The following is a 27,929-nucleotide window of genomic DNA, read 5'->3' as shown; positions in this document are numbered from 1 at the left end:
GCACTTTTTCTTTTCTCTTTCCTACTTTGGCTTCACTCCTCATCTTCTCCAGAGGCTCCTGCTGCACTTTTTCTTTTCTCTCTCTTACTTTGGCTTCACTCTTCATCTTCTCCAGAGGTTCCTGCTGCACTTTTTCTTTTCTCTCTCTTACTTTGGCTTCACTCTTCATCTTCTTCAGAGGCTCCTGCTGTACTTTTTCTTTTCTCTCTCTTACTTTGGCTTCACTCTTCATCTTCTTAAGAGGCTCCTGCTGTACTTTTTCTTTTCTCTCTCCTACTTTGTCTTCACTCTTCATCTTCTCCAGAGACTCTTCTTGTATCTCTTTCTCCTCCAGTTGTTCTTTATTTTAAGAAAATAATCATTTACTTACTCATTAACTTAACATTGTTCATATTGTGCAATATAATGTTAATATTTACCTGAGGTTATTATTGCTGCAGATGACATTCCACTTTGGTCTTTCTTGTTGTTATCTAAGACCAAATGAGAAATAAATAAATACCACTTCACCTTAAAGTTCTTTGAACTTGTGTATTTTTACTACAGCTGCTGGTTTCCAGTTACCAGATCTGGGTATGGTGTCTTCAAAGAGAGTTGATTGATGAAAAGTGAGCCTCTTCAAGCATCTGGTTTGGTGAATCACCCTTTTTTCTGAACTCTTATTCACAGTCATTGCTTTGTCTTGGCTTACATAGGCCTGCTGCATCTGAAAAATGATGATTGACAAAGAAAAACAAGGTTACTTTAGCTCATCTAGATGTAATGTTCAGATTTGTTATGTAACAACTGGAATTTGGTGCTGTAATCGTAATGAGCTCATCGCCGTTTCTCTGTCCTGTACATATAACACACAGAAATGCAAGAAGACTATGGTGTGAAGACGTGTCTCCCGGGGCTCCGCAAAGCAATGACAAAAATATTGGTTTAAGACGCATCCGCATTTACTATATCAGCCCTGTAGGCTCTAAATAACCGTTCTTGCCGCCGAGCATCCGCTCGTTTATTTATTTTTTTTATTTTTTCACTCTCTGAGGTCGGGAAACCTACTTTTGACAACTTCTGGGAAAGGCCGTAGGAGCTTCTTTCCTGGTTGGCTGTGGTGACCGTAGCAGTTGCGTCCGGGCAATCAAGTTCTCCCACTAAAAGCCTCACCATTTGCTCTTCATTTTTCTTTTTGTACAATGGCAGATAAGAGGGAGCACCGTCGAAAACGGGGTCAAGCCGGCGCGGGTGGTTCTCAGAGCCCGGAGCTGGGCCGCGAATCCCAACGTGACGCGGCTATCACAGAGAGCAGCTACGAGCAGGGTGCGGGCGCACCGCTCGGTGAAGCCACATTTACCAGAGCATTGGAGGCTCTGAAACGGGACATCTGCGACAAGCTTGAATGCAAGATTGACACGGTTACCCATACACTGCGGTCAGAAATATCATCTGTGAAGGCTGAGTTTAAAGCTGCTATAACCACCCTACAGGCCACCGTTAATGCTCAAGGGACTACCATTAAAGATTTGGAGCTTTCAGCTACAACCTGCAGTGACGACCTGACTTCTCTTCAATCTGCTGTAAAGGTCCTAACGGAGGAGGTCAGACAACTCCAAGCTAAATGTGAGGATCTAGAAGGAAGATCAAGGCGTAACAATATTCGCCTTGTTGGCATCCCCGAGGGTTTGGAGTCTTCCAACCCTAGGGAGTTTATTTCCCATCTCCTGCAAGATCTTCTGAAACTGAATGAAGCACCCTTGTTAGATCGGGTTCACAGGTCCCTTGGGTCAAAGCCCAGAGAGGGAACGCCTCCTCGCCCACTTCTCATTAGAGTCCATTACTTCCATGTCAAGGAACAGCTGCTACGTCTTGCAGGGGCAAATTCTCCTCTACTTTACCAGGGCAGAAGGATTTCCATTTTTCCAGACTTTACACCTGCAGTGGCTAAAAAGCGTTCACAGTTTACTGGTGTCAAGCGCCTTCTGCATTCCTGTCCTGGGATCAAGTTCTGCCTGTTCTACCCTGCGGAACTGAGGGTGACACTTCCAGATGGAGTTATACGTAAGTTTACTGATCCTGCGTCTGCCACGGACTTTGCCAATAAGATCCTGGGGGGCCCAGCCTCTCAGGGTACATAAGTGTCTTAGTCCATGGGCTGATATGTCCATCTTGCTTAATTTCTTTGAAATAATTTTTTTTTTTTTTTTTTTTTTTTTAGGATGTGTCTCGTTCTAATATACTCTCATATAATCCTTGATTTGTCTTTGCCTTGTAATGCACGGAGCTTAAACTCAACTGGGACTTCGAATGGTTGGGAGGAAGTGCTCAGGGGTGTGTTTAGCGAGGGGTGCGCGCATCTTGTTAGGGAAGATGCTTCAGCATTTAGGGGGAAGTTTGGGTGTTTTTTGTTTTTATGTTGTACTGTTCTGTACACTGATTTTGTTTTTTGCGTGTTTTTCATTGGTCAGCTGTGGCTTTTCTCAACCTATGTTTTAATATGGCACCGCAATTAAATATTAATAATCAACAAGCAGGTTACTCATTTAAGTTCTGTAGCTGGAATTGTAAAGGCCTGAACCAACCTATTAAAAGGAGCAAGGTCCTTCATCATTTGCAATTTTTGGGCGCCCAGGTTGTGTTCTTACAAGAAACACACCTAAAAATTTCAGATCATTTTAGACTTCGCAAGGGGTGGGTGGGTCAACTCTATCACTCTACATTTAATTCCAAAGTTCGTGGTGCTGCTATTTTAATACACAAATCAGTGCCATTTGTTTCTTCTAAGGTTATAGTGGACCAGAATGGTAGATTCATTATTGTGAGTGGTAGTATTTGGAACACTAAATTTATTTTTGCCAATGTTTATGCTCCCAATTGGGACGATCCAAATTTTCTTAGTATTCTTTTCACTAAAATTTCTGATTTCTCTTCCCACTATTTGGTTCTTGGTGGCGATTTTAATTGCTGGCTCGGGCCGCTGGATCGATCCTCAAATAAGCCTGGTAGGCAATCCAACTCTTCCAAAATTATTAATACGTTCCTTAAAGAATTCTCTGTTATTGATGCCTGGCGTTTCCTCAACCCTACACGTAGAGAATACACCTTTTTCTCCCCTGTTCATCATACATACACTCGTATTGATTACTTCCTACTGGACAGTCGACTTACTTCACAGATTCGCTCTTGCTCTCATAGTGCTATTGTCATTTCAGATCATGCTCCGTTGACTCTAGATTTGGCAGTGGGCCAATGTTCTCCGCCAGCTCCATGGCGTTTGAATACACGCTCGCTGTCAGACGATAAGTTCACCACATTTCTGAATTCCAAGATAGACTTATTTATAGAGACAAATACTACACCCGGAATATCACCCTCTATTTTGTGGGAAACATTTAAGGCTTTTATCAGGGGACATATTATATCTTATGCTGGTTTTGAGGCAAACCAAAGGAAAGCAAAATTGTCCGAGCTCATAATACGCATATCGCAATTAGACGAGTTGTATGCCGTTTGCCCGGCACCAGAGGTCTATAATGATAGGCTGTCTTTGCAGACTGAGTTTGATCACCTGTCCTCTGCTCGGGCTGAAGAGATGTTGCTGAAATGTCAGTACTCCCAGTATGAATATGGGGATAAGGCCAGTAAACTGCTCTCTCATCAGCTCCGTAGTGCAGCAGCTGCACACTCCATTCCTCGGATTCAGACATTAAGTGGTGTCTCTATGGATCCTAGAATAATTAATGACCAATTTCGAGACTTTTATTCATCTCTCTATGCGTCTGAGTGTGCATTTAGTACGGAGGCTTTGGACTCATTTTTCAATCATCTTAAGCTCCCATCAATCGATCAGACACACAGCCTCCAGCTGGAGGGACCAGTAACTGTAGAAGAGATCATGCAAGCTATCAGCAAACTGCAGTGTTCTAAGTGTCCCGGACAGGACGGGTTTCCGGTTGAGTTCTATCGTAAATTCATGCCTAAACTGGCTCCGCTCATGATAAATATGTATAAGCACTCACTGGAAGTTGGATCCCTCCCACCCTCTCTACTGCAGGCATCTATATCCCTGATCCTAAAAAAGGATAAGGATCCACTACAATGTGGCTCATACCGTCCCATTTCTTTGTTAAATGTGGATTATAAAATCCTTGCTAAACTTCTAGCGAGGCGTGTAGAAGCAGTCTTACCATCTCTAATCAATCTGGACCAAACAGGCTTTATTAAAGGGAGATACGCCTTCTCTAACCTTAGACGTTTGTTTAATGTCCTTTACAATCCCTCAGACTCCAACAGCCCTGAGTTTGGGATCAGTTTAGATGCTGAGAAGGCTTTTGACAGGGTAGAGTGGGGATACCTCTTTTATGTTTTAGATAAATTTGGCTTTGGTAAAATATTCATCTCCTGGTTGAAACTTCTTTATACTTCCCCGCTTGCCGCTGTCAAAACAAATGGCACATGCTCTGACTTCTTTCCCCTGTTTAGGGGGACTAGGCAGGGCTGTCCTATGTCGCCATTGCTATTTGCAATCGTAATTGAGCCCCTAGCCATATCGCTAAGATCAAACCCAGGTATCACCGGGGTTTTTAGAAATGGTATAGAACAAAGAGTCTCCTTATATGCAGATGACTTGCTTCTTTATATCTCAGAGCCAGCATCCTCATTCCCTTTGGTACTTTCAATACTTGAACAGTTTAGCCTTATTTCTGGCTATAAACTGAATCTTGCTAATAGCGAACTGTTTCCCCTGAATGCTGCTGCACAGAAATATCAGTGCACAGCACTGCCTTTTCGAGTTGTATCAGACAACTTCACATATTTAGGGGTTAAAATTACAAGTCATTTTCATGCTCTTTTCAAGCTTAATTTCGACCCACTTGTGGAGAAAGTTAGGCAGGATTTGGACAGATGGTCTCTACTCCATCTGTCTGTAGCAGGGCGCATAAATACAATTAAAATGAATATCCTCCCCAGATTTTCTTTTCTTTTTCAGTGTGTCCCTGTATTTATTCCAATTTCCTTTTTTGTTAAATTAGACAAGATTCTATCTGGGTTCATCTGGAACAAAAAAAACCCCAGAATACGCAAGACATATCTTCAAAGACCGAAAAAGATGGGGGGGATGGCTTTACCAAACTTTATGTTCTATTATTGGGCATGTAATATTCGTATTCTCAGGTATTGGCTACAGGGGGAGGACACGAATAATGCCCCGGCCTGGCTCAGTTTGGAGACTTCTTCCTGTGTCTCAGCCTCTTTACCAGCCCTGATTTATGCCCAAAAGCAGCCTCCGAGTGCAGGTTCTTATAATAACTCTATTGTCAAAGTTACCTTGAAAATATGGTATCAATTTCGTCGTTACTTTAAGTTGACCTTTTTTCCCCTTCAATCACCCATTGTGAAAAATCCCTCTTTTCAGCCTTCGTTAGCTGATGGTGCTTTTTATTTGTGGGCCTCTTTGGGTATTAGGTCTTTTTCTGATCTGTACATTCAGAATACATTTGCCTCCTTTGAACAGCTCTCATTGAAATTTGGCCTTCCAAAAAGTCACTTTTTTCGCTATTTACAAATCCGGAGTTTTGTTAAGGAGAAATCCTCTCAGTTTCCATCTAGACCTTCTTATCATGACTTTGATAACCTTCTATCGCCTCCCCCTTCATTACAGGGCCTGATCTCCTGTTTGTATGGGAGAATATGCTCCTTTGGCAATTCTTCAATCTCGGCTATTAAATTGGCATGGGAGCAGGATCTGGGGTGTGTGATTCAGGATGACTCTTGGGATAAAATTCTTTACCGGGTCCATGGCTCCTCATTCTGTGCCAAACACGGGCTGATTCAATGTAAGATTCTGCACCGTATACATTGGACTAAGGCCAGACTAGCTCAAATATACCCCAATCTTAGCCCTGATTGCGACCGTTGTCATCAAACACCTGCCTCTTTAATGCATATGTTTTGGTCATGTTCATCCCTCAAACAATACTGGATTAATATTTTCTTGATTTTATCTAAGATCACCCAGCTAACCCTCCAACCTGTGCCCTTAACTGCTTTGTTTGGGGTTCTTCCTGATTCAGTTGCCTTGCCGACGCCTCAAGCGGATCTGGTAGCATTTTTCACCTTATTGGCAAGACGCAGAATATTGTTATGTTGGAAGTCCCCTTCCGTCCCATCCTGGGAAATCTGGATCAGAGACGTTTTGCACTTTAGCAAACTCGAAAAGATTAAATTCACCCTACGCGGGTCTACGGCCAAATTTTTTAAGACCTGGCAACCCTTTTTTGACCATGTTCAGACTTTGCGGTCTCGCAATGCTCCCAATTAGCCAGCTCAGACTCTATCATATTTTATTTTTTTCTTATCTTATGTTTAAGTAAGAGGCCTAAGTTTAAGTATATGGATTCTATTGTGCCTGCGCCCTAGTATTTATTTAACTACTTTATACATATTTTGTTTTCTCTAACAGAATTGACTTATCCCTATCACTAAGCTGACCACTTATCATCTGTGTTTTTTTTTTTTTTTTTTTTTTTTTTTTTTTTGTGTGTTTTGGTTTTTATGTGTCTGTGTGGGGGTGTGGGTTCTGGATACTCTCCACATCTCCTTTGTACACTCAGGAACTGTTGTCTTGTACCCTTGGGTTTGTTACTAGTATTATTAGATTGGACTTTTTCCTTTTTCTGTTTGTACACCCACTGGTACTGCTATAATCATGAGGTGGGAATGTATGTTTTATATTGCTTTATGTTCTTTAAAAAGAAAACGGCATATTGTTCAATTTATCTTTTGTAAAAGTCGATGCAAAAACTTTAATAAAAAAAAAAAAAAAAGAAATGCAAGAACAAGAAAAAAATTATAAACCAGTTTCATGTTGGTATTGATTGTTTTAGAAACAAATCAAACTGCAAGGAATGAACTTTAGCCCCCTATTTGTGAGTAAAAGCATTTTGTAATAGTGCACCACTATAAGTGCCTGTGCTGATTTGTTAGCAAATAGTTTTTGGACCGTCCAAGTCCTCAGAACTCACTGCTGGTATTATACATACACGAGCACGATCATTAGATTTACTGCAGCTTTCTACTCCTCCTCATGACCTCACTAAAATGGACTGCAGCTAACTCACCTCTTCCTCAAACACATCTTTTCTGAATTGTCTTTGAATTTATCTGGTGGAGGTTTCCCATCATGTTCCATCCTCTTCGAATAAGCTGAGTTCTTCTTCTTCTTCTGGCTCCTCCCTTTAGGGGTCACTACAGTGGATCATCTGCCTCCATCTTATTCTATCCATAGCCGCCTCCTCGTTCATACCAACCCTATCTATATCCTCCATCACTATATCCTTGAACTCCCTCTAAGGGCTTGCTCTTTCCCTCCTGCCTGGCAACTCCATATGGAACAATATATTCACTATGCCTCTTCTACATATGTCCAAATCATGTCAGCTTTGCCTCTCTAACTTTGTCTCCAAACCGCTCAACATGAGCTGTCTCTCTGATGCACTCATTTCTAATCTTCTCCATTCTGGTCACTCCCAAACAAAATCTTAGCATCTTGAGCCCTGCCATCCCCTGCCTGGCCTTTTGCACTGCTTGTTGCTTTGGATGCTTGACTCCAGGTATTTAAACTCATGTACCTTCAATACCTTTACTCCTTGCATATTTCATATGAGCTGACCATCTGACGCAGAAGAATACAAAGACATATTTTGTTGAATGCACTGAAACAGAGGACAAATTTTACCTTTTCCATGGCCACTTTGTGAATCATTTGTCCCAAATGTTCTGCTTCATCCTTTGAATCATCTTTAGATTCATCTTGTGTGGGTCTGCTATCATGTGTCCCATCCTCTTCAGATGCTGCCACCATCTGTTTTCAGAGAAGACAACAATATGTTTGGTCATTTTTGATGGATTGATTGTGGAAGCACTGAAACTGAGGATGAATTTCACATCTCTTTGTGGCACAGGACACCCAGTTTTGTTTTTCATGGCTACCTTAGGAATCCTTTTACGTTCTTGTTCTTCCTCCTCTTCTGAATAGCCTTCAGATTCATCCTGTGTGGGTTTCCAGTCATCTGTCCCATCATCTTCAGATGAGCTCACAGACTGTTATTAGAACAGAAAAATATATATTTTACTCATTTTTCATGGATGTGTGGAAACAAAACACTTACATCTTTAACTGCAGGAGAAGAAACTCTGCTGGATTTTTCCTGCCCACCTTAGGAACCCATTCCCTCGCTTCATCCTCCTCCTCCTCTTCTGGATTGTCTTCTTGTGTGAGTTTCCCCACATCTGTCCTATCATTTTTGTAAAAGACCACCATCTGATTTTAGAAAAGTAAAAGTAAAAAGGTAAAAGATTAGTAATCAGTGAAAACACTAAAAACAAGCACAAGAACATACATTACATACTTTTCTCTTGCGCAACTGGTATGTCACTTTTTGTAGATGCTCCACCCCCTTTTTCAAATCCTGTTTAGTTTCTCTTATTGTGGCTCCGGCACTACAGGCAACCTCACCCTGACCTGGGCTCACCATCTGTTTATGGTACAAATTAAATATGTTTTGTTCATGATGGAGTAAATGATTATATATGAAAGAAGTGCAACCAATCAAAACTCTTACCAAGGGAATCAGGGCACACATACCTTGTTACTGCTACACTGGAAGAGCGTTCTGTCTAAAAGCTCCTCTGTTCCTGATGACTGCTGCTCTTCCTTGTCAGATCCTTCACTGTCCTCGTCCTGCACAGATCCTCTGTCCTCTCTCCTTTTCCTTTTATTTGCTGCATATGTTGCAATTGCATTGGTGGTCAGTGCTCGGCTCTGGAGTGTGTCCTCTGCAGGGTCCTCAGCTGTGCAAAGCAATATTACTAAATATGAATAAATGTAAGTGTATAGATAAATATATGACTTCACTTTAGCTTATTTAAATAACCTTGATAAAATCTTTTGGCTGTGATGGCATCATGGCACATAAATGTTGCCACTCTGTCGTAAGATTTACGTCCCAACTGTCGCTTGGCCTGAAAGAATAATGTTTTAAAAAGAAACCACATGAATAAAACCCATGACACTTTAACCTACTTCATTGTGTGTCAAAAAATAAAAATGAAAAGTTTTCTCACATAAGTGCTACAGGAGGAACGTAGCATGTTGAAGGTGGGGGCAATCCCCAGATTCATCATCTCCCAGGCTGCCTTGAAAAATACCGGTAGTCTATGAAGAACACCTCCACTAGAACTGTGGAAAAAAGTCGGTGCCTCCGAACCGCCTTCAACATACTCTCTGATATGATTGTAACGCTGCAACCAGGTATACTCATTCTTGTACAGGGGGACAGCTGCTTGCCCATGGTATCTTTGAGTTTTGTGCTGTTTAACCTAATACATGAAAATACATTTTTATTCAGCTGAATAAAAAAATGTCTATGTATACTTAGATTTATATCGTTTTAGTACATACACGGATGATGCGGGCACCCTGCTTAGCTTTTTCTGCCATTTCAACCTCCTCAGTAGTCATGTTGATGATCACTCCCTTTCGGTGACCAGTTATGGCAATAATATATCCGCCCAACAGTCCAAAAAACAATTTCAATATTGTTCTGCTCTGGGGTTGCTTCTCGAGGTCATCTGTAAAAACACAAAGAGAACACTACATGTATTAATATGCTATGCTAACACATACACTGCATTTACATGTCCAGTCCCTTGTGCAGATTATAGAGGGATTTTACAAGCACCATGTCTCAAGGACCATGCAAGTACCACAAAGTATCAAACAAATTTTCCAGACCAACCATACAAAAAACCCAGTTTCCAATTACAAAACCCTGTAATGTGTCTTAAGATAGAAGATAGAAAGAGATAAAAGTCTCACGCCCCTTGCCGCCTCTACATATAGATAACAAATGCAAATGTGTTTGAGTAGTAGAAATGGCTGTTATAATGGCTGAGTGTGTGTGTGTGTGTGTGTGTGTGTGTGTGTGTGTGTGTGTGTGTGTGTGTGTGTGTCCAAAATATAACTCTAAATATTGAATGTAAATCTGTTCCAGATACCATAACTTGTAACTTGTTTTACTGAGGGTTAGTTATGCTCAGTTTCTGGCATGTTGAAAATAAATGAAACAAAGGAAAGAAAATGTGTAAGTTAACCAGTGTAATGAATCTGAGAATACAGGGAGTGCAGAATTATTAGGCAAGTTGTATTTTTGAGGACTAATTTTATTATTGAACAACAAACATGTTCTCAATGAACCCAAAAAACTCATTAATATCAAAGCTGAATGTTTTTGGAAGTAGTTTTTAGTTTTAGCTATTTTAGGGGGATATCTGTGTGTGCAGGTGACTATTACTGTGCATAATTATTAGGCAACTTAACAAAAAACAAATATATACCCATTTCAATTATTTATTTTTACCAGTGACACCAATATAACATCTCCACATTCACAAATATACATTTCTGACATTCAAAAACAAAACAAAAACAAATCAGCGACCAACATAGCCACCTTTCTTTGCAAGGACACTCAAAAGCCTGCCATCCATGGATTCTGTCAGTGTTTTGATCTGTTCACCATCAACATTGCGTGCAGCAGCAACCACAGCCTCCCAGACACTGTTCAGAGAGGTGTACTGTTTTCCCTCCTTGTAAATCTCACATTTGATGATGGACCACAGGTTCTCAATGGGGTTCAGATCAGGTGAACAAGGTGGCCATGTCATTAGTTTTTCTTCTTTTATACCCTTTCTTGCCAGCCACGCTGTGGAGTACTTGGACGCGTGTGATGGAGCATTGTCCTGCATGAAAATCATGTTTTTCTTGAAGGATGCAGACTTCTTCCTGTACCACTGCTTGAAGAAGGTGTCTTCCAGAAACTGGCAGTAGGACTGGGAGTTGAGCTTGACTCCATCCTCAACCCGAAAAGGCCCCTCAAGCTCATCTTTGATGATACCAGCCCAAACCAGTACTCCACCTCCACCTTGCTGGCGTCTGAGTCGGACTGGAGCTCTCTGCCCTTTACCAATCTAGCCACGGGCCCATCCATCTGGCCCATCAAGACTCACTTTCATTTCATCAGTCCATAAAACCTTAGAAAAACCAGTCTTGAGATATTTCTTGGCCCAGCCTTGACGTTTCAGCTTGTGTGTCTTGTTCAGTGGTGGTCGTCTTTCAGCCTTTCTTACCTTGGCCATGTCTCTGAGTACTGCACACCTTGCGCTTTTGGGCACTCCAGTGATGTTGCAGCTCTGAAATATGGCCAAACTGGTGGCAAGTGGCATCTTGGCAGCTGCACGCTTGACTTTTCTCAGTTCATGGGCAGTTATTTTGTGCCTTGGTTTTTCCACACGCTTCTTGCAACCCTGTTGACTATTTTGAATGAAACGCTTGATTGTTCGATGATCACGCTTCAGAAGCTTTGCAATTTTGAGACTGCTGCATCCCTCTGCAAGATATCTCACTATTCTTGACTTTTCTGAGCCTGTCAAGTCCTTCTTTTGATCCATTTTGCCAAAGGAAAGGACGTTGCCTAATAATTATGTACACCTGATATAGGGTGTTGATGTCATTAGACCACACCCCTTCTCATTACAGAGATGCACATCACCTAATATGCTTAATTGGTAGTAGGCTTTCGAGCCTATACAGCTTGGAGTAAGACAACATGCATGAAGAGGATGATGTAGACAAAATACTCATTTGCCTAATGATTCTGCACTCCCTGTAGAATAACAGTGATTCTAATAACAGGCCTCACAGAGTGTCTGACCTTGGTGTGTGTGTTTCTGTGTGTTGTGTATAATGTGACACAGTGGAGCTAATAATCTCAAAGAATATCTGACAAACAAAATGTATGTTTTCATTAAATCATAAAATAACTAGAGAAATAAATGGTAATTAACTGAGTTTTAAAGCATTCGAATTGGAAAGGGATTAAGTTACAATGGATGTTCTTGTGAAAATGTCCTAAAGACAAATCTAACTGAAGTAGAATCACATAAACTGAATGAAACATGAAGTGATTGAATATGAATGCTCTATGTTAAGAATAACAATGAAAATGTAATGAAGCATTCACAATTTTAAAAGCTACACATTGATAGATAAGGTGTGGGAAGATATGACGTCCAGTAGGAGAAGGGGGGGGGGGGGGGGGGTGAACAGGTGAGGTGAAGAAGAGATTTTGTGTTTTTCTTTTTTGTCTTCTGCAAGATGAGCAGCCCAAAAGATTGGATCGAAGAGGTTCACAGTTGAAAACCTGTCCAACCTGTGAATTCATTCCTTTTTGTCTGCTCATTGTTGCTGTGTTAGGCGGTTAATTTAGAAGGATTTTGATTTACATCCTTCCTCCAACCTCTCCTCACCAAAGAAAAGAACACACTTAGCATTAGCTTAGAGCATCTTAGTTAGATAAGTAGAGTTTAAGTAATCTGATTATTGTTTTGTGATTATTTTATTTTCCTTATTCTTATTTAATTAAATTTCCTGCAATTAAAGTTTAAATTGTGGACACCTTTTATGAAACAATAAAAGTAAAAGTCTTATTCTTTGTAAGTGCAAATACCTCTTACACTTTATTCTAGCCATAATAATGAAAATTATCTTTACAATCATCCCAGAAATAACAAGATCAAAATGTACAGGGCTCCATCTTAAGGCAGAGCTGCACATATTTCACTGCAATGGTGATGTGTTTTAGCTCTGGCTTCATGTGCATTACATTGACCAAGCTGCACATTATTCTTAAATTTAAACTGGACATTAGACAGAAAAGACATAAGCTCAGTTTCAGTGTGTGGGTCACTGTGATGTAAAGATCTGTAGGGGCTTTGTCTTAACCCAGATCTGAAGTCTGTATAATCACTCTTAAGTAAAATGAACATTCAGTGTCATTGTGATCATTGCAGTGATCCATACCCAGTGCGGCAGCAATCTTCTGGGGAGCCTCATCAATGAACAAAGCATGTTTTTCTGCTTTGACAAGTCTTTCTAAAAAAAAATGTAAGCACAATACCTTAGACACTTTATTATTAACATCATGTCATTAAAGTAGGTAGAGGTATAGATGTGTATTATATACGTACTAGACTTAGATCTCCGCACATTCAGCTGGTGCACGACTACTTCACGGCCAACATCTCTGTTACGTGCCCTCAGTTCGACCAAAAGGGCGTTGAACCTTTTTTTTCCAAGTCTGACTTGTGGTGGTGACATGTTTAATATATATTTCATGAAAGCAATAGCATCCATGAGATAAGCTCTCTGAGTTGTTGGTTTAAACCCTTTTGCTTGCAGGTGTGCTAGAAAACTCCAAAGTCAAAAATACAAATTAGTTCATGTGTTAAACTGTATATGCACACATGTATATAGAAACTAATAATCCTTCAAATTAAACACTTACTCACGGACTTTTCCATGGTTCCTCAGAAACAGAAGGTCAACGTTTGGAATCGCTGGGTCTGCCATGAATTCCAGAAAATGGATGACATGAGTGGCTCGCTGCTTTGCATTGTCACGTATTTTTCTGCTAGGGTTCACACCTTCTGCATGGGCCCTAAATTCTTCCACCAGTCTTACTGATGAGGCAAGAACAGACGTCATATCAAAGTACATTTGTATTGGTTAACTGGAATCCATAGCTGTGCGTGGTCATGGAGCTGCATTTTCACCTGCTGGACATCACAACCTGACAAGTTTAACTGTCTTCAAAACATTGCAGAGGCCTTATTGACAGTATTTGTCTCTACATATCTGTGTGAGCATGTGTATCTCTTTATTAACAAACATGCCATATTGGCCCAGTTTATTTTTCTTATCATTGTTGTGAGGACACCATAAATAGCATTTGTATTTTCTGTTGTACAGTTCATTTGCTGTTATGGATAAAAAGTGTCTTTTTTTGTTTCAAAATAGCTGATAACTATTCACTGATAGCTGCCAACATCTGAGAATAAATATAATAAATATGGCCTGTATTTATATAGCGCTTTACTAGTCCCTAAGGACCCCAAAGCGCTTTACATATCCAGTCATCCACCCATTCACGCACACATTTACACACTATAATATAATTCTATAAAGTTGCTCTATATAGTGTGTAACTGTTAACATAGAGCATTATTACATTTTTTGCTAATGCAATCATATGGCACATTGACTTCTGAGGAAATTTTAGACGGCACTCGTCATCAGAAAGGTTGCCTACCCCTAGCCTAGAGGAACTGACTCTTCATAAATGAATCGAGTAGGGATCGCTATCCCAGGATGGTCAGTCATACGATGCAAGATTCTCTCAAGCACAGCGCATCAACAGGACTGAACTGCCAGCCATGCAGGAGGAAGATGCAGCAGATCCTCTCTGATCACAGCCACCCCAGCCACAGACCGGCAGGTGGTTCAGGAACATTCAGGGATAGTTTCTACCCACAAGCTATCAGACTTCTGAACTGCAGACATTCGGCACACACCATTACACACTCACTACAACTACTGGACTCTACAAACTGTCACTATAAACCAATTTAAATCCTTACTGCACAAGTTTTTGCACAACTGTAAATTCCAAACAAATTCTCTTAATATTAATACTTTAGTATTTTGTTATTTATTATTATTATTAATAAATACATTTTCTTCTTTAATATAACTGCTCACTTCTATATGTTCATGTAAAGCTGTGGCTACAATGTTTATCTGTACATGACAATAAAACATGAAACTTGAAATTTTACAGTAGTAAGTTTGATAAGATATATTATTTACCGTAGTGAGGGGCTTTGCTGGGTGAAAACCGTTTACGTCTGCTATATTTAACCTGAAATAAAAAGGATCATTAAGCAGATTTGTTTATCAAAAGCAAATGAAAGAATGTTTCACAATGAGGTGTACAATCATACAAGATAAACAATACTCACATTTGCACGCTTGGTTGAAGAGTGTATCTGCTTGAGCTCATGATTCCTTTCAAGTTCACACTCTAGCAACTGCTTCACCACCTGTAGCTCAGTGAACAGTATCTGACAGTGTTTGCAACCAGGAGCAGGTGTCCTCGGGAGAGGACGTCCCCTCCTTTGCTTTGCTGCATAGTTAGGTGCACTGCTTGGGATTAACACATCAGGGGATACCACTGTTGAATGACAAGTAACCTTGCTGCTGGAGATAGAAGGAGGCTGCATAATTGGGATGGTGTGGTCACTGAGAGTGTCACTGGCAGAGAGAGGAGGCTGTAGGTTTGGTCTGGTAGAGTCACCCAGAGCCTCGCTGTCAGAGGGAGGAGCAGGCCGATGGTTCAGTGTATCATGGTCACTGTGAGCCTTGCTGTCAGAGGGAGGAGCAGGCAGGTGGATCAGTGTATCATGGTCACTGTGAGCCTTGCTGTCAGAGGGAGGAGCAGGCAGGTGGATCAGTGTATCATGGTCACTGTGAGCCTTGCTGTCAGAGGGAGGAGCAGGCCGGTGGATCAGTGTATCATGGTCACTGTGAGCCTTGCTGTCAGAGGGAGGAGCAGGCCGATGGTTCAGTGTATCATGGTCACTGTGAGCCTCGCTGTCAGAGGGAGGAGCAGGCAGGTGGATCAGTGTATCATGGTCACTGTGAGCCTTGCTGTCAGAGGGAGGAGCAGGCCGGTGGATCAGTGTATCATGGTCACTGGGAGCCTCGCTGTCAGAGGGAGGAGCAGGCAGGTGGATCAGTGTATCATGGTCACTGTGAGCCTTGCTGTCAGAGGGAGGAGCAGGCCGGTGGATCAGTGTATCATGGTCACTGTGAGCCTCGCTGTCAGAGGGAGGAGCAGGCAGGTGGATCAGTGTAGCATGGTCACTGGGAGCCTCGCTGGAAGAGGCTATAGCAGAAGCAACCTTTGACCCTTCCTCCAGTGCCCTAAAGATGCCCTCCTCAATTACAGCATCATCCACTTCATCCATGTGTGAGACCATTTGTGGTGTGGGATTTGATGCCCTCAGAAGTGCCAGTTCTTTAGCAACGTGTCTGTCCTTGGCCTTTTGCATGTAAAGTTTAATCATAGGTTTCTGAAAAAGTTAGTATTAGATGTGATTAGGGTTAAATTGAAACAGTTTTCTGTGTAACCATTAGGGGTGCAACGATACTCATATCGATATTGAACCGTTCGATACAGTGCTTTCGGTTCGGTACGCATATGTATCGAACAATATAAAATTTTTAATTTATTTTATCAACTTTCCTTCTGACGATGCTGTCTGTGTTAAGCGCTCAGTGGATCTGCGCTCGACAATGCAGCCTAGGCAGAGTAGTCGAATGCAGATTCACTGAGCGCAGGGCAAGCTAGCCAGATAGAAGTTAAGCTCTCCTTGCACCATGGCAAATTGAACCTCCCCCACCCTCATTCAGATCTGGTGTTTGGAACTATTTTGGTCTTCATGTGAAGTATGACCCTAAAGGTAAGCGCGTCATGGACTAAAGTAAAACAGTATGTTGGATGTGCCACACAATGCTCAATTACATGGGGTGGGAACTAGTGTGTTAGCGCAGTTAGCTCGTTAACGTGTTGGCTGTCCAGCCCCAGGCACGGGGCGATCCGCGGTAGCTCGTTAACGGAGATTTGCCGTGTTGTGGCGTTAAGGTCATTTCAACAAGATTAACGCTGACAGCACTAGTGGGAACACAACGAATATGACTGCACATTTACTCCAACATCATCCTAGCGCAAAAGACAAGTGGAAGCAGACAAAAACAGCAAGCATGCATGCTACAAACTTTACCCGAGTCATTTAGACAGCCGTTAGCACATGATTCTCCTTATGGGGACCTAATATGTTTAATATGCTGCTGAGAATATAGCCCAGAAGAAGCATATTGTATTGTTTAGTTCTGCTGAGCCAAATAAGACAGGTCAGGGTGAAGAAGTGACAGCCAAAGAAAAGCTTACCACAAAACGGAAAAGTTATGACAAATCAGACTATAAGGCAAAAAGAAAGTGCAGCTTTATGGTTTCATGGACAAAAGAATTTCTGTGGCTGCAATATGATGAGCTAAATAACCAGGGCTGCACATAAGTGGTCCGCAGGTGCGCATTCGCTGTCAAAATAAAAAACACGCACAAGAAAAGAAGTTAATATTATATAATTATACAATATTATACTTTAATGTATAATATTGTAAAGGAAACAAAACAGGAAACAAAACATAAATCAAAAATTGCTCTCTTTTTTATTCAGGCTACTTAAATTTTCTTTTGGGCTACCAAAAACTGAAGAGTCCCTGCCCAAAGGGCTACCAGGGATTTTGAAATTTTGCGAGCCCTGAGATATGTTTTTTTTTATTACTTTTTTGTTTCAGCAACATAAAATCTAAAAACTGTAAAACTTTATAATTTTAATAAATGACAAATTAAAAAGGCATGAACATTTTTTTTGTATCGAAAAAATATCGAACCGTGACACCAAAGTATCGAACCGAACCGTGAATTTTGTGTATCATTGCACCCCTAGTAACCATATATCAAAACTGTCAGTATTTTACTTATTTGGGCATCCTTCATGTTTTTATCTATGCACACAACATGCTTTCTAGAGCTCGAGGAACATTATATAAATGCAGCATACGGACAAAGAAAGAACCACCGTATTCTTCTATAGAAACTGGAAGACTTTCATTTCACCAGAGTAACAAATATGTAAAATGCAAGGTGCTAAATGTAAGTCCCTTTAACATAAACATCTGATTCCAGAGATCAAGGCTGCCTCACCAACACACAAAAACCACACAGAAACACCACAAAGTCAATAACATACCTGTAATTTGTGGACCTTTTCCAGGTGCTTGTCAAGCCGATTAAGATGTTTTGACTGACATAAGCGGACTGGACAGTCCAGATTTGTAGAAAAGCTGTAAAAATAGTAAAAAAAATTCTGAGTAGGAGGAAATAGAAATTGGATGTGTAAGATAATTGTATCAAATCAGTGGTTCTTAACCTTGTTGGAGGTACCGAACCCCACCAGCTTCATATGCGCATTCACTGAACCCCTCTTTAGTGAAAAATAAAATGTGATTTTTTTACTGGTGCACAAAATGAGCCATGCATGTCATGGCGGAGGCTCCGCCGAACCCCTGAGACCGACTCACCGAACCCCTAGGGTTCGATCGAACCCAGGTTAAAAACCACTGTATCAAATAAATGCAGTGCTTAGAACAAATGTGTAGGGACAGTAAATATAAATTTATCTTTCAGAATTTATTAAGACACTTACTGCCGATGAGAAAATTGGCTCAAAAGAGTCAGCTCAGTTTTATTTACAACCTGCTCTGTGACTCTTAGGTGCTGAACAATATCAGTATATACATGTCCACATATGGGACACTTGTGTCCATTTCTGACATAGTGATGCCTTTGAGTCTTTGAGGCGACAGCAACCTGTTGCCGTTCCTCTGTCCTCTGTGGCAACTCACTGCTCACGAACGCCCCCTGTACACAAAAAGAAGACGCATACAACTACTAAAAAAGTTTTATTTTTTGTCTTACTCTTACTTAATATTTACAAATGCCAATGAAAATAAATTATCTGCAGTACTGTTAGTAATTCTGACTACTTTTGATTTGACCTTTATATTTCTTTGAACATATATATACTGTCTTTGAATTAATCTTGTGTACGAAACCCACTACTACTCCTCCTCATGACCTCACTAAAATGGACTGGAGCTAACTCACCTCTTCCTTAAACTCATCTTTTCTCAATTGTCTTTGAATTTATCTGGTGGAGGTTTCCCATCATCTGTTCCATCCTCTTCAAATGAGCTAAGTTCTTCTCCTTCTTCTGGCTCCTCCCTTTAGGGGTCACTACAGTGGATCATCTGCCTCCATCTTATTCTATCCATAGCCGCCTCCTCGTTCATACCAACCCTATCTATATCCTCCATCACTATATCCTTGAACTCCCTCTAAGGGCTTGCTCTTTCCCTCCTGCCTGGCAGCTCCATATGGAACAATATATTCACTATGCCTCTTCTACATATGTCCAAATCATGTCAGCTTTGCCTCTCTAACTTTGTCTCCAAACCACCCAACATGAGCTGTCTCTCTGATGCACTCATTTCTAATCTTCTCCATTCTGGTCACTCCCAAACAAAATCTTAGCATCTTGAGCCCTGCCATCCCCTGCCTGGCCTTTTGCACTGCTTGTTGCTTTGGATGCTTGACTCCAGGTATTTAAACTCATGTACCTTCAATACCTTTACTCCTTGCATATTTCATATGAGCTGACCATCTGACGCAGAAGAATACAAAGACATATTTTGTTGAATGCATTGAAACTGAGAACAAATTTTACCTTTTCCATGGCCACTTTGTGAATCATTTGTCCCAAATGTTCTGCTTCATCCTTTGAATCATCTTTAGATTCATCCTGTGTGGGTCTGCTGTCATCTGTCCCATCCTCTTCAGATGCTGCCACCATCTGTTTTAAGAGAAGACAACAATATGTTTGGCTCATTTTTGATGGATAGATTGTGGAAGCAGTGAAACTGAGGATGAATTTCACATCTCTTTGTGGCATAGGACACCCAGTTTTGTTTTTCATGGCTACCTTAGGAATCCTTTTACGTTCTTGTTCTTCCTCCTCTTCTGAATAGCCTTCAGATTCATCCTGTGTGGGTTTCCAGTCATCTGTCCCATCATCTTCAGATGAGCTCACAGACTGTTATTAGAGCAGAAAAATATATATTTTGCTCATTTTCCATGGATGTGTGGAAACAACATATTTACATCATTAACTACAGGAGAAGAAACTTTGCTGGATTTTTCTTGCCCACCTTAGGAACCCATTCTCTTGCTTCACTCTCCTCCACACCTGTCCTATCGCTTTTAGAAAAGATCACCATCTGTTTTAAGAAACGTAACAAAACAAAACATAGAAAATAAAATAATTTCCAACAGTGCATTTTGAGGTCTAAGCATCCCAGAAACTGCACAGACATATGTCAGACATAACTTAAAACCACCAGTATAGGTTCATCAACGCCAACGGAGAGTGTTTGGTAGCGCTGTCCTCAGAAAACACCGTTTGTACTGTTTCGAATCATAACTCTGGTTTTACGTGACCTATTAACACAATTAAGAGAATATCATTTGAAGTCCGCACTTTCAACACAAGTTGAAATGGAGACTGGGGCTGTGTCCCAATTCAGAGACCGCACGCTTGAAGTACGCATTCTGAGTGCGATTACATCACCGCCACGTGACGACTGTCCCAACTCGAAGTGTACTCCAAATGCGCCGTCGATTTCCCCAAATATCAAGCGTGGTCCGGTGCACGCTTCGTGGTCCCATATATCCCGCAATTCATAGCGCGGCCATGGGTGTGGATAATTTTGCCGCATAATACGGCAGAAGGCAGCAGCTGAAGAGTAAACTGTCAAAAGTAAGTACTGAATATTATGTCACTTATTTATGTGCGAATGTTTTATAATGAAGAACATTGAAACATTAGTGTTGGCCGCATGTCGGCAAAGTTGTGTGACATTAGTGATGTTTGTACTTTCAGCGTTAACTTGGTTTTAAAGCTTCTACTTCTAAATATATATATAGTTGACCTTAATCTTACAGAGAATGTGATGATTTGATAGATAATTAAAATCAGTCGTATATCCACAAACACAACAAGCTGAAAGTCAGTGATGCTGCTCGGTTTGCAGTCCTGAATATCACGGCACAAGCAGGATTCACTGCACTGTTAATGTTAGCTATGTTATATTGCTGCCTCTGTTCGGTGGTGTCGAGCCAAACGGACTTTAACGTGTGTTTGAACGAGCTGACGGTTCACTCGTTAAGCTGAAAGAAAGATGCTTTAATCACAGGAGTCACACATGTGTCCACTGTACCATCTGGGAACTCTTCTTGTTTAGCACTCGTAATAACACAAACACTAAATCCTCCTTCTCTGGTGCTGTTTTGTAGCAGTGTATACACCTGAGACTGTCACCTGTCTGTCTGTCCTGCACTCTCTCTCTCTGATTGTGTAATAAAAGTCTGAACATGTATTTATAAGTTACACTTGTAGAGGAGGAGGAGGAAGAGCCAGCAGCAGCTGACAGATGGAGAGAATAGACAGCCTGTTCCCTGTTTGTGGTTGACTGCTAGAAAAGTTTACAATAACTAACCGTCTGTCCTGAATCAGTCTTATTAGGTAATGTTAAAATAATTTTATAATAATTTGTGGGAGAAAGTACTCAGGGTCTTCAAGTTAAACACTGTGAAAGGCAGCAACAAGTTTAATATTCAGAAACCTAAAGTATGTATCAGCAGCAGAATGGACCTAAAAATAAATGTTTGTTTCAGTTCTATGAAGCTTTGAGTATTGAGTATGAGGATTAGATTTTTTTTTTATTTTTTTTTTTAGATTTAAGTATTTATTGTCATTGTCAGGAACAATGAAATTGTGTTTGGGGCTTCCATACAACCCATAAATACAATAATGAAGAAAATAATAAATACCCCTTAAAACCCAAGTGTAAAAATTTAACCCAGTGTGACTCCAGTGCAATAAGACAATCCTTAGCAACAACATAAGAACATGACAAGTAATGTTCATAAGAAATTCAGACAAAGACCTGAGAAACATGACAAGGTACAACAATGCAACCCATTCAATATTATTGTACTGTGAGATATGATGTCAGATATGATAGTTATCTATTTAAGAAAGAGGGGGGGGGGCGCTCAACTCTTTCTCTATCTTCTTAAAAAACTTTAGAGCACTTATGGAAATATGTGATGTCTTGATGAATCAAGCAGATATTTGAAGTTTACACAGCACAATTCTCGCATGAAAATATCTTAAAAGTTTATTTTGTGACCCAGAAAGAGTAATATTTCAAACTCTGCCACTCTGTGGTCCTCCGCCACTGCCTCGTTTGAGTTTTAACTGAAATGGATTCTGGGATATTGCATTTCGTCACTTCGAGCTGATTGGAGACCAGAACAGCCAATCAGATTTTTTTGCATCCAAGTCTGTGATTGGCTGTTTTTGTGGCACAAATATAACGGTGTAGAGAAAGAGTTGAGCGCGCACAGGCAGAAATGTTGAGAGCGCCAGCAACACATTGCGAGCGAGCGCAAATGGAAAAACCGAGGGAGAGGGGCTGCTGTTGTGTGTATGGATAATAGCAAACACTGAAATACATTTTTTGCACGCATGAATGAATTTTGTTCACTCAAATTCAGCTTTTCTTCATTCAAAATAAATTTCCCCTCAAAATGCAACATTTGCACTTGCAAACCTTTTTTTCGTGCGCTCAGAAAACTGGCACAAAAATAACGCCATAAGCCTGGGTCGCTCCATCTTTTTGTTCTGACGCCTTAAATTGGTCATGTGATTTCGGGCACGTCTGTCAACCGCAGAGGTTATTGTGTTAATTCAAATTCACTAAGAACACAATGACTATGCATTCAGATCACAAGTCTGATTGCAATACCTGCCAGACAGGACAGGGTTAAAAAACAACAAAAAAAAGCAAAAGAAACAACAACCAAAAACACAAAAACAAACAAACGAAAAAAAACCCGACAAGGTACCTGTTTGTATTCATGTAACTTTTGAAGGTTAGCTTCATACCTGAGAGCTGGTACCTTCAAATTCGTCATCCATGGTGCTTCGAAACTCTCACCAGAAATATCCGCTGCCGTACTCATGATCACATGACATAGATGATTCTGATTGGCTGCTCAAATGCTCATTAGAGGCGGAGCATTTTTATAACATTAGTTACCATAGGGCTTTGGAGCGTGATGTAACGGGGTGGGCGTGGAAAGGATTTTGGCCTGATGCGCCATTTTCGTGGTCAAAATAAAGCGCAAGCGAAAAAAGCCCCCCCCCCCCACAAGAGCGGAGCGAAGGCACACACAACAGCCATGGTTCCTATTTGCTGTGTGGTCGGCTGCAATGTTCGATCGCACGACCGGCAAGAGAATAAGCTTGAAAGTGGTTTATCTTTTCATTCTTTCCCAACCTGGAAGCAACATGAGGCAGCTTGTGTATCGGATATTACCAAACGAAGGCATCTATCCTGGATAGTAGCTAGGGTTGCCAACCGTCCCTTAAAAAACGGAATCGTCCCGTATTTAGAAACAAAAGCACACGTCCCGTATTGAGCTAATAAGGGACGCACTTTGTCCCGTAATACAGTGATAATCAAAAGTAGTCTATAACTTTTAATGGAATTAACGCTTTGTTTGAAAACATAATTCCCAGCCCCTCTCCTGCTTTGTGACCAATGAGCTGACAGCACACTTATGACAATTCGAGTATGACAATTCAGATTACCGCTTATCTCATTGGTCGAGGAAAGGTCGCTTACGGAGAAAATACCGGAAGACAACAGATGACCACAACAAGAAGCATGGCCAACAGGGAAACAAACGCCGACACTGCGGTGCAAGTCTCGGACGACAGTACACCTAAAGCTGGGCAGACACTGTGCGATTTCTTCAGTCACGTTATTCAGCTCCTGCTCAAACTGCACGATTGACTCGCAGGGGTTAGAAGTTGGTAGGTCACGATGCAGAGTCTCACACTATACCGCCCGATGCTCTGATGCGACCTGAGTGCTCACACTGTGCCTCCATAACATGAAGGTTATAACAGAAAATCTGTCGCTCGCTCTCCCTCTCTGTCTTTCACTCACACAGACACACCACCACCATCAACTTTGCTAAATTGCTAATGAAAAACATGATCAGGCAGCTGTGATTGAGCAGCAATGTAAATCCAACTATTTTCACGGTTGTTGTGGTCATGATAATTTTGTGATGCCACATCAAAAAGGCTCGGATGAGGTTTCCAAAGTTCTACAAGTTGTGCCTCCATCGCTTGTGTCCAGATCACACGCTGCACAGCCGTGCTGCTCCATTTTTTTCACCGACGTTTACGTGTTTGCGCGTGAGCAGTGTGAATAGCTACGGTGACACCCTCACGAGCGATTGATGGTCGGGAGCTGGTCGTGAGGTGTTAATCACTTCTCGTTACCCCACGTATACTACACGATGCACGATGAAGGCCAAAATCGGTTCGATCACTTAAAAAACGGCTCAAAATGGGCCTAAAACTGCACAGTGTAAGCCCAGCATTAGAGCAGCAATGTTTGTTCCCCTCAGAGAAAGGGAAGAATGGGAAAAGGAAAACACCTGGCTGGAAAAAGTTAATATGGGCATGTGCAGTGAATATCAGTGCTATGTGGCCAGAAGTGATAATATAACTTATTTTGTGTAATAAACAACTGCAAGGATAGATGATTACAACAAATAGATCACTAATACATAAAAGTAATACATATTTTAATAATGATGATGAGTTAAGATGCGTAATCATGGGAACAAGCGGGTTTACAAACGGGAGCAGCTGATTAGCATTAGAAAAGCTGAAATAATACCTCAACTGAAGCCAATTGTACTAAATGCACTAAATGTGCACTGTTACAAGAATATTTTTCTTTCTATTGTTTTCTATTATTTTAAGTTTTCTGCATTTTCATCAGCGTACGAGACTCAGCAGCAGATTAGAATAACAGTTACACATTTAATAAATCACCAAATGAATACACGCAAGAAACGAGCAAACCTGTTCAATCCGAGAATTTGAGTTTGTGTTCCCTCAGCTGCAGACTCGCTGCTGTTTAAATGTTTGAGAGGAAGATTAGATATAAAGAAAACGTCAAACATAGACTCAGTCTGCGTTCACATTTGATATGAGGCCAGGACGGATAATGGCTGTGTCCTGTTTGAAGATCATATATGTAAAATTGTTGTCTGACCTCCGTCGATCCAGCCGCTCAGAGTCCGTGGTTACCATGGTTACTGCATAAGCACCTATAATGTAAACAGCTGACACAGCGGAAACCTACCGGGAGCATGGGTGTTTATGTTTTTCATTGCAAAAGAACTGTCTGTCTATGTTTCAGTGCCCTGGTCTGCCGCAGTTTCCACCAGCCCCACTCCAGTCTCAGCAGTTTAGTGACCTGACTGTTCCATTTTTAACTTTTGGTGTTTCTGCCTATCACAAGATTGATAACTTCAGTCAGCACTGTAGTGCATCATTCTCACATCAGAGGGACATTTGAATACTGTTTTATACAGCATATGACTGGAAGATGAATATCAAGCAGGCATAAGTGTGATGTTTATTGAACTGAGATCTCCTACTGTCATTTCTGTTGCTGGAGATGTCCACTCTAATTTAATTTAATTTAATTTAATTTAATTTAATTAGTTTGCTGCTTTGAATTATATGCAAACATGTCCATGTGGATTATATAAGTTGCTTGAGGAAGAGAAAATATGTTCATCAAAAGAAGACAGTTGAGGTACTCGGGGCATCTAACCAGGATTCCTCCTGGACTCCTAGGTAGGTGAGGTGTTTTTGGCCATGTCCTACTGGGAGGAGGTCTCAGCGGGCTTGGGGAATACTGTGTCCTCCAGGATGAGCTGGAAGGCATGGCTGGGTTGAAGGAAGTCTGTCAAATTGATAAGCAGAGGAAGTGGTGCAGCACCTGGTTCTGTTTGTAGAAGCTCAGATGTAGGGGCAGCCAATCAGATGAAAGCTGGCGTAAATAGAGGAGGGGTTGGGGTGGGGGCTCCAAAAGACTGTAGCATGCAAAACCACTACTTTGTACAATTTCTGTCGTCTACAGACAAAATCATCTTAACTTGTGATCTTGTAAGCTGCTGGTACTTGAGTTGTTTTATGCCTTTGAACAGAGCCTGGTGGGTATTTGGTCCTGCTTCTGGCATCAGTGCTAAGTTACACTAATCCAGCTGCTGGGTGTAATTTGTTATTAACTGGACTAGTTCATTTATCTATCTCTAGTATGCATTTGAAGAACTCATAATCTTCTGTGTTCTCCCTAGCTGCCCTGGGCTTATCCGTGGCCTTCATCTTAAAATTCAGAGACAACATGTTCCATGTGCTGACTGGCCAGTTCACTACTGTTCTGGTCACAGGCCTCTCCCTCTTCCTCTTTGACTTCCACCCTTCGCTGGACTTCTTCCTCCAGGCACCCACGGTCCTGCTGGCCATCTTTATCTACAATGCCAGCTGGCCCAAGGACCTGGAATATAGCCTGCAGCGGGAGAAACTACGGGTCATCAACGGGGAGGTGTTTGAGAGGTCAAGAGGGGTAGGAGACAAACCACAAATCCTCAGTAGTCACGCACACAAGCCCACACACTCCTTTTCCTCACACAACTTCGCTCACCTAACCCCGATGTATATCCACTTCCTCTACTCCCGCCCACATACCAAGTGCTCTGCAGGAAACTTGGCTCTTGTTTCTCTGTAATGTCATTTCTTGAGTGCAAGAGGAAACCTGATTCCCAGCTATGAAAATAGCATCCAGGCTCATGCTGGAGCCTTACTTCATAGAATTCCTTTAGTAGTCAAGTGTTTTTTGATGGAAGAAGCTATTTAACAATACAGTAGTCTGTGGGGATACTATCCTGGAATTCTTTTCATCCCCAGCGTCCTGTTCTGTATTGAAGAAACCCTGTAAATCAGGTGAAATGCCAGGTTTCAGGTGTTTGTTTCTTTGCTAGAGCACTAACAAAAATACCCTCTCCATTGGCAGCCGTGGCTTTAAAATGCACGGTACTTCCCCGGTGTTTTTCGGGGAGTAAATACTGCCCTCCACTTTCTGAAGACAGAAAAAAGATGTGCACAGTGCCTCAATGTCTGCAGATTTGTCCACTGGATTTGATCACTTGTTCATTCATTCTGATGCCTTGTCTCTTTTTTGTGTTGCAGGACAGTGAGGAGCTCGAGCTCCTGACAAAGGCAAATGCAGACAGTGTTTCTGATGAAGAGTCCTTGTAGTAATGATAGAGCTCACTCCCAAGTATCCAGAGGATACTCTGCATCTTTCCTGCTGCTGATATCGAACTGGACAATTGACTGGATGGAACATGGTCACAGATTGTCTGTGAAAGCATTTATTTGAACAGTGATAAGCAGGTAAACGGTGAAAGATACTGTTGATAGATTATATGATAGACTCCTAGAATTAAAAACAAAGTGTTTAATAACAGAATTAGCGAAATGTGTATATTTTGGAAACGTGCCTGTCTGTGGATGACTGCTGTCATTCATATGGGGGAAAGTACCAGCAACGCTGTTTGTTGGAAAATAAGTGATACTTTTGGATTCATTATGGATTCCTTTTATGGACAGTGTATTTCTTTACATGATTCCTGTTGTACATGCTGCTATTTGACTGCTTGCTGGTGCTGGACGTCTAAGGACCAGAAACTGCAGTTTCAGGATTGTTTTGATAATAGATTTGTTTGAAATTGTGGTGATTTTGAATCTTTATCCACACTATGATGAATTCAGTTTGTATTGTACTGTGGAAGAGGCAGTTTATTTTTTTATTTGTTTATTTTCTGAGCCAGAATAAGTGGCATTGACATAATTGCCACTAATGCCTGACTTTCTGTCAGCACCACAAACTCCCTGCCTCTCTTACTTGGGGCTTGAATATTTTCTTGTTAAACTGTAAAATAACATTGTCTAAAGATTGTTGTTTGTGCCATTAAAATCCTCACGTGTGAATGCATTTTCTTGTAAAATAAATGGCAAGTTGTTTTACTTCTGTGCAAGTAATGCAATTTAATACAATTGCTGATGTCTTGTCATAAATTTGTGCATTTATTTAAATACTGAGGTTTTCTGGAGGAAGACCTAAAGGGTACTAGCTGCTCTAACTCCATGTTTTTCTTCTATTACTTTGCACATGCTTGATAGCTGTTTTAGCTCCCTATCAGTTCCTTTAAGCCAACTCTTAGATATTTTACCCACCTGCTAAGTGACTTAGCATTCAGCATGTAGTTTCTTTTGGGCTTGTCTTTGAATGCATGCTTGTCTTGTTCAGTTGGCTTTATTGCAGGCAGAGAAGTGATAGGATTACATGCAATTCTTGCTTC

At 41.1% G+C, this 27,929-nt stretch overlaps 2 protein-coding genes and 2 long non-coding RNA genes across 6 annotated transcripts; 1 reads left to right on the top strand and 3 right to left on the bottom strand.

Moving 5' to 3' along the window:
- Nucleotides 1-257: 257 nt before the first annotated feature.
- On the bottom strand, nucleotides 258-13,475 carry LOC309694887 (uncharacterized protein). 2 transcript variants are annotated; one of them, XM_082515123.1, is made up of 8 exons: nucleotides 8,919-9,311; nucleotides 8,630-8,835; nucleotides 8,394-8,519; nucleotides 8,201-8,305; nucleotides 7,721-8,085; nucleotides 565-706; nucleotides 420-473; nucleotides 258-339 (listed from the first exon to the last, which is right to left on the bottom strand). In XM_082515123.1, the coding sequence occupies exons 1-5, from the start codon at nucleotides 9,037-9,039 to the stop codon at nucleotides 7,744-7,746; spliced, it is 900 nt and encodes a 299-aa protein (XP_082371249.1). In that variant the 5' UTR covers nucleotides 9,040-9,311; the 3' UTR covers nucleotides 258-339; nucleotides 420-473; nucleotides 565-706; nucleotides 7,721-7,743. The 2 variants fall into 2 exon arrangements, 1 of the variants encoding a protein (XP_082371249.1); XR_014272982.1 differs by lacking the exon at nucleotides 8,919-9,311 and adding exons at nucleotides 12,905-13,295; nucleotides 13,389-13,475 and having other exon boundaries at nucleotides 8,201-8,835.
- Nucleotides 13,476-15,640: 2,165 nt separating this feature from the next.
- On the bottom strand, nucleotides 15,641-18,294 carry LOC309694788. The gene is made up of 3 exons (XR_014272958.1): nucleotides 18,214-18,294; nucleotides 17,758-17,851; nucleotides 15,641-16,014 (listed from the first exon to the last, which is right to left on the bottom strand). It is a non-coding gene; the product is annotated as an uncharacterized lncRNA (long non-coding RNA).
- Nucleotides 18,295-19,530: 1,236 nt separating this feature from the next.
- On the bottom strand, nucleotides 19,531-22,616 carry LOC309696138. Its single transcript, XR_014273358.1, has 3 exons — nucleotides 22,576-22,616; nucleotides 19,775-19,843; nucleotides 19,531-19,659 (listed from the first exon to the last, which is right to left on the bottom strand). It is a non-coding gene; the product is annotated as an uncharacterized lncRNA (long non-coding RNA).
- A 2,650-nt stretch (nucleotides 22,617-25,266) lies between these two features.
- On the top strand, nucleotides 25,267-27,624 carry LOC309695591 (UDP-sugar transporter protein SLC35A5-like). 2 transcript variants are annotated; one of them, XM_082516335.1, is made up of 3 exons: nucleotides 25,267-25,778; nucleotides 25,863-26,131; nucleotides 26,755-27,624. In XM_082516335.1, the coding sequence occupies exons 2-3, from the start codon at nucleotides 25,910-25,912 to the stop codon at nucleotides 26,821-26,823; spliced, it is 291 nt and encodes a 96-aa protein (XP_082372461.1). In that variant the 5' UTR covers nucleotides 25,267-25,778; nucleotides 25,863-25,909; the 3' UTR covers nucleotides 26,824-27,624. The 2 variants fall into 2 exon arrangements, with proteins under 2 accessions (XP_082372461.1, XP_082372460.1); XM_082516334.1 differs by having other exon boundaries at nucleotides 25,267-26,131.
- The last annotated feature ends 305 nt before the right edge of the window (nucleotides 27,625-27,929 follow it).

This window comes from Aulonocara stuartgranti (assembly GCF_965226115.1).
Source record: "Aulonocara stuartgranti genome assembly, chromosome: 19".
Lineage (NCBI taxonomy): Eukaryota > Metazoa > Chordata > Actinopteri > Cichliformes > Cichlidae > Aulonocara > Aulonocara stuartgranti.
The sequence above is the reverse complement of the archived record's forward strand: the minus strand, read 5'-3'. Positions and strand labels throughout refer to the sequence as shown.

Bases quoted from the DNA above. Each gene is read 5' to 3' on its own strand.
- LOC309694887 (XM_082515123.1), bottom strand. From the start codon at position 9,039: ATGTGGTTTCTTTTTAAAACATTATTCTTTCAGGCCAAGCGACAGTTG. The intron at 8,836-8,918 runs GTTATTTAAATA...TGCTTTGCACAG, and splicing joins AGCCAAAAGATTTTATCAAG to CTGAGGACCCTGCAGAGGAC. The intron at 8,306-8,393 runs GTATGTAATGTA...TTCTAAAATCAG, and splicing joins ACCAGTTGCGCAAGAGAAAA to ATGGTGGTCTTTTACAAAAA.
- LOC309695591 (XM_082516335.1), top strand. From the start codon at position 25,910: ATGTTCCATGTGCTGACTGGCCAGTTCACTACTGTTCTGGTCACAGGC. The intron at 26,132-26,754 runs GTAGGAGACAAA...TTTGTGTTGCAG, and splicing joins TGTTTGAGAGGTCAAGAGGG to GACAGTGAGGAGCTCGAGCT.